At 34.9% G+C, this 4516-nt stretch overlaps 1 protein-coding gene across 1 annotated transcript; it reads left to right on the top strand.

The window, feature by feature from the left end:
* The first annotated feature begins 1814 nt into the window (after nt 1-1814).
* Nucleotides 1815-3990, top strand: LOC9298371 (ninja-family protein AFP3). The gene is made up of 2 exons (XM_002862248.2): nt 1815-2510; nt 3340-3990. Exons 1-2 carry the CDS (start codon nt 2063-2065, stop codon nt 3771-3773), a joined length of 882 nt encoding a protein of 293 aa, XP_002862294.2. The 5' UTR covers nt 1815-2062; the 3' UTR covers nt 3774-3990.
* Nucleotides 3991-4516: the final 526 nt, after the last annotated feature.

Here is a 4516-nt window from a genome sequence, read left to right as displayed (position 1 = left end):
GATTGCTGAAGCTAGTAGTGGTCTTCCCTCTCTAAGTTCTGATTCTCAAATGTTATCAGGTCTTTCTTTTTTATTAAAGGTGCATGAAACCTTAGGGGATACATAAAAAATTTGCAGAGCACTATTTAAGAAGCTGGTTTTGTGGGTTTCTTGTTATTTTGTTTATGCAGACATGGTGACGTTTTAGCAAACATGCAATCTTGGTGCCACACAAGATTGCACCAATGTCAAATATCAAATTACTATTGCTTAGCTTCAAAAGTTGCATATTTACATCTAAAGTTTGAGTTAGTCCTATGTGTGGTTTCTCTTATGATGTTTCATTTGGTTTTATGTTTATATCTTTTGCTTCACGAGACAGAATTGAAGCCACACAAGTTATGAAACCCAACCAAACTGAAACATTATTCCGATATATTTGTTGGTAGAATATGTAGGATTAAAAATCTCAATGGGCACATCACATGAGATCAACGCCACAACAACATCACAAACACCAAATAATCCTCGGAGAGGAGAAGATGATCATGAGAGCAGAGCACCGTTTAAACAATTCAATGGTGGATTCACCAAAAAAAACAATTCAATGGTGGGGTTTGATTGGGATTTAAACCCAGTTAGTTTTTTTTCTTTTTTTTTTTTTTGTTTTTTTTTGTTCTAAAGTATCCCAAATCACTCAAAATTAAATAATAAACTCCCCTCAAAATCTCACCAAATCACCAATCATTTAAAAAAATAAATAGCCTAACAAATCAACCCAAATATTTTTAAAACTTATCAAATCTCTCAAAAACCTAAAATATTCAAATTCCACCAAATCTTCTAAAATTATAGTTCCAATACACCCCCCTTAATGTCCATAAACACATGACTTATTAGTTTGTAATATTTTGTCAAACCTTATCTGATAAGCATGACATGAAATATGAATCATGTGATAATTGGAAGGAATATAGAGCATCAACCGCGGGTAAAGCAAACTTATACTAGAAGACAATTGAATCAAGGACTTGAATACTTGATGATATAAATAAAGACCAAGCATAATAATAATCGAAAACCTTAGCTAATTAAACGTTTTTTTTTTTTTTTTGAAACAGAAAGGTCATAAAAATACCGTCACATTTTGGTAAAAAAATAGCAAAGTTAAGCATGGTTTTTTTTTTCTAAAATCTTTGTTTGCAATTTAAAAATAAAATTAAAAATCACAAGAAGAAAAAGAACATTAACTTTGCTATTTTTCGAATATATATTCAAAGAATCTTCTTTCTTTCCACTTTCCAGGTGCAATTCATGCAAGAGGAAGGCTGGAACTTTTGATAGCTAAGCTATAAGCAACTTCAACAAGCTGTTCCACGATTCGAAGCAAGACACGAGTCATTTATCACCACATAGTTTCTTTACCGCCATTTGTCATCTACCACGTGCCCATGAATCCGGCCAACATGAACCACGTGGACACACATCAGATGAGATTAACCGTAACGGCGTCATTTGCTGACCTGGACTGTCTAACATATTACACTGTCTATCGAAGATGCTCGACACGTGTCAATCACGGAGTCGTGTTCGTGCTCGAGATTCGCGGAGTCAGATACGAGACAGAGAAACTGAAAACTCAAACGTGTCCTCGTCAAGCCAGCAGGATATCAAAGTACACGTGTTAACTGTTTTCATGCACGTGTTACACGTGGCGGCCTTGGTACTTTTCGTCAAAATTTTACGTTGATTTTTACAACCATTGGAAATAGAAAACCAACAAAATAAATGGAAAGCGTTTATCGATAATCCGAAGTTGTAGCGCTAATATAGTTCCTTAACCTTTCTCCTAATTAACAGATTCATTATGAATCTTACGTGTAATTTGAAACCGCCCATGTCCAACTATCCTTATCGGACATGTGTCATGTTCCAAAGCCTTCCCTTCTCTTTTTAATTATCTCCGCCTCTTATAATATTCCTTTCTCTTACAAAAAGTTGGCGAAGCTTCAAAACCCTTCAAGAGAACAACTTTGCAGAAGACAAGAAACCATCTATTTTTGGATTTTCTTTTTGACATTATATGTTTGTTGAATCTTTATCAATGACAACGAAGTTTGGAGAAGATGAGAATGTGGACGTCGAGCTAGAGCTATGTCTTTCCCTGGGAGGTCCTTTCAAGAAAACAGAGAAATCTAAACCAATAGGACCATCTAACGCCGTCGAATGCGCAAAGGGTACCGGCGTTAATCTTGAGGATGAAACGACGAATGTGACGAGGATAAAGGAAACGCGGAAGAAGCGGGAGGCGAAGCAGCAGCAGAGAAGCGGAGAAGAAGAAGAGTGCAAGAGGATGAGAACAGAATGTAACGGAGTTACTAACGGCGAGGATATGGATTTGAGCTTTAGCAAAATGGGTAACGGTTACGGGTCGGGTCAACTTAAGGAAAACCGTAAAGACGTTACGATTGGGTCACCCATTTGCACCTCCTCCGACGTATCCGATCCCAGCAGCTCTTCTCGCCACGAAGGTATATAACTACATTTTTATAATTAATGTTTAATTGGTATCTCTATAAATATTTGGACAAAGTCGGGATTCTATAGGAAAATAAGATTAATTATATTTAATGATTATTTGAAAGGGATACATATAAGTATACACTAAAATTTTTGAATTTCTATCGACAATGTTTTTAATTAACTTCGTTTATATTTGCAATCTTTTTAATTAAAATGTTACTTTCCAAAACTTAAATTAGAAAAAGAAAAAAAATTGTCAATAACAAAATGTTTGATGAGGTTTGAACAGAACCGGACTTGAGCACATGGTGATGAAACATTCCAATAGGCCCTCACTTTAGAAGGGTTCCACGTAAATGTTTTTTTAGTTATACATATATATAAATTGTTGTAAATATGAGAAAAAATAGCAAGTTTGATGAACAATTTTTGAAAAAAAAATCCATAGAAAAATTATTTTTCATAAGATTTAAGTTATTATTATTTTTTAAAGGATATAATTGTAATATAATTTTTAAAAATAATAGTTTTATTTAAATTGATTATTTTTACTTTATAATTTTTAATATTATGAAAATTATGATGTTATTTTTTTCTTAATTCTACTGGGTCCTAAAATTCATTGGTCCGGCTCTGGGTTTGAATTTGATTTAATATTAACCCCAACAAATACAAAAATTATATTTCCTAGCATCTCTTTTATAGTATTATATAACGTTATTATAGCTTTTTTTTGGGTCAAAAGATATTATAGTTCTTGTTGATTCTATTGATTCACGAAAATTATGGTATTTGCATGAAGATGATTCGGAATTATCAATTATGGTTAATCTTCAGGTGGAAGTGGCGATATTGGGGCACAATCTGGCCAAACCAAACCGGTTGGACCTCCGGTTAACAACATTGGGATTGGTACAGAGCAAACCGTGCATAGCACAGACGGTTCAAAAGATGCGGTGGTAGTGGAGACCCAAGCATTGTCCAACTCTGTAACCAAAAAGACTGGGAAGCCACCAAAACCGCATACCAACAGTACCGGTAACGGCAGTTTGCTTCCGTTTGCTCAGATGCCTTGCGTGACTAGCACCGGCAACGGTCCCGAGGGCAAAACCGTAAATGGCTTTCTATACCGGTACTCAAAATCAGAGATCAGTATAATCTGTGTCTGCCATGGAACGTCTTTCTCGCCGGCTGAGTTCATCGTTCACGCCGGTGGGACTAATGTGTCACAGCCGTTGAGGCATATAACTGTTGTTCCCTCAACTTTGTGAACTACAGTTTCACTTTCATCTTTATACTCTTTGTCTTGTGTTTTTTACTTTTTATGTATATATGTTTCACTGATGGACATTTTGAGTTTCATCTCTTTCGGTGGTTTCTTAGATTTTTGTTTTTTCTTCTTAACATTTTTCAACTAATTTAACACTTAATTTTGTTGCATTGTCACGTCTTCTTAACGCATTAGTAAAAATGAAGAATTCGTAGTTACATATATATTTGTCTATTCGGTTTCATATGATTTGATTGAATTCGTCAACAAATATTCTTTGGTAAAAGAAACATTTAAAAGATTTAACAATTTCCGGCAATTGGTCCCATGAAAAACTTGAAAATCTTTCGGCTTCTCTACGAAAAGAAAACGAAAAAAAAAAATCAGTTAACCATAACAGATTTAAGTATATAACTGATTGTCAATATAAACATCTTACGAAATTGTTTATCAAAAAAAAAAAAAAAAAAACATCTTACGAAATTGCATAAATAGGGCTGACTCTTTGCGAGTGAAACGAAAATAAAAATAAAAATTTCAGCATCTTTTTCTCTGGCGCTCTTCGTCTCTTACTGTGCTTGTTCCTTCTCGCGAATAAATCCTAGGAGCCGCCATTGACGTGGGTCTCGCAGAACTCGGAGCTACTCATATTCAATCTTCTTCACTACCACAAACATCTCTCTATCCCCCTCGGTGTAATTTCAGGTGAGTCTGCTTTCAACGATTTCGGCATCTTTCGCGTTT

The sequence above is a fragment of the Arabidopsis lyrata genome, assembly GCF_000004255.2.
Source record: "Arabidopsis lyrata subsp. lyrata unplaced genomic scaffold ARALYscaffold_759, whole genome shotgun sequence".
NCBI classification, from domain to species: domain Eukaryota; kingdom Viridiplantae; phylum Streptophyta; class Magnoliopsida; order Brassicales; family Brassicaceae; genus Arabidopsis; species Arabidopsis lyrata.
The sequence above is the reverse complement of the archived record's forward strand: the minus strand, read 5'-3'. Positions and strand labels throughout refer to the sequence as shown.

Coding starts and splice junctions, on each gene's coding strand:
- LOC9298371 (XM_002862248.2), top strand. CDS start 2,063: ATGTTTGTTGAATCTTTATCAATGACAACGAAGTTTGGAGAAGATGAG. Junction 2,511..3,339: donor CAGCTCTTCTCGCCACGAAG/GTATATAACTAC, acceptor GTTAATCTTCAG/GTGGAAGTGGCGATATTGGG.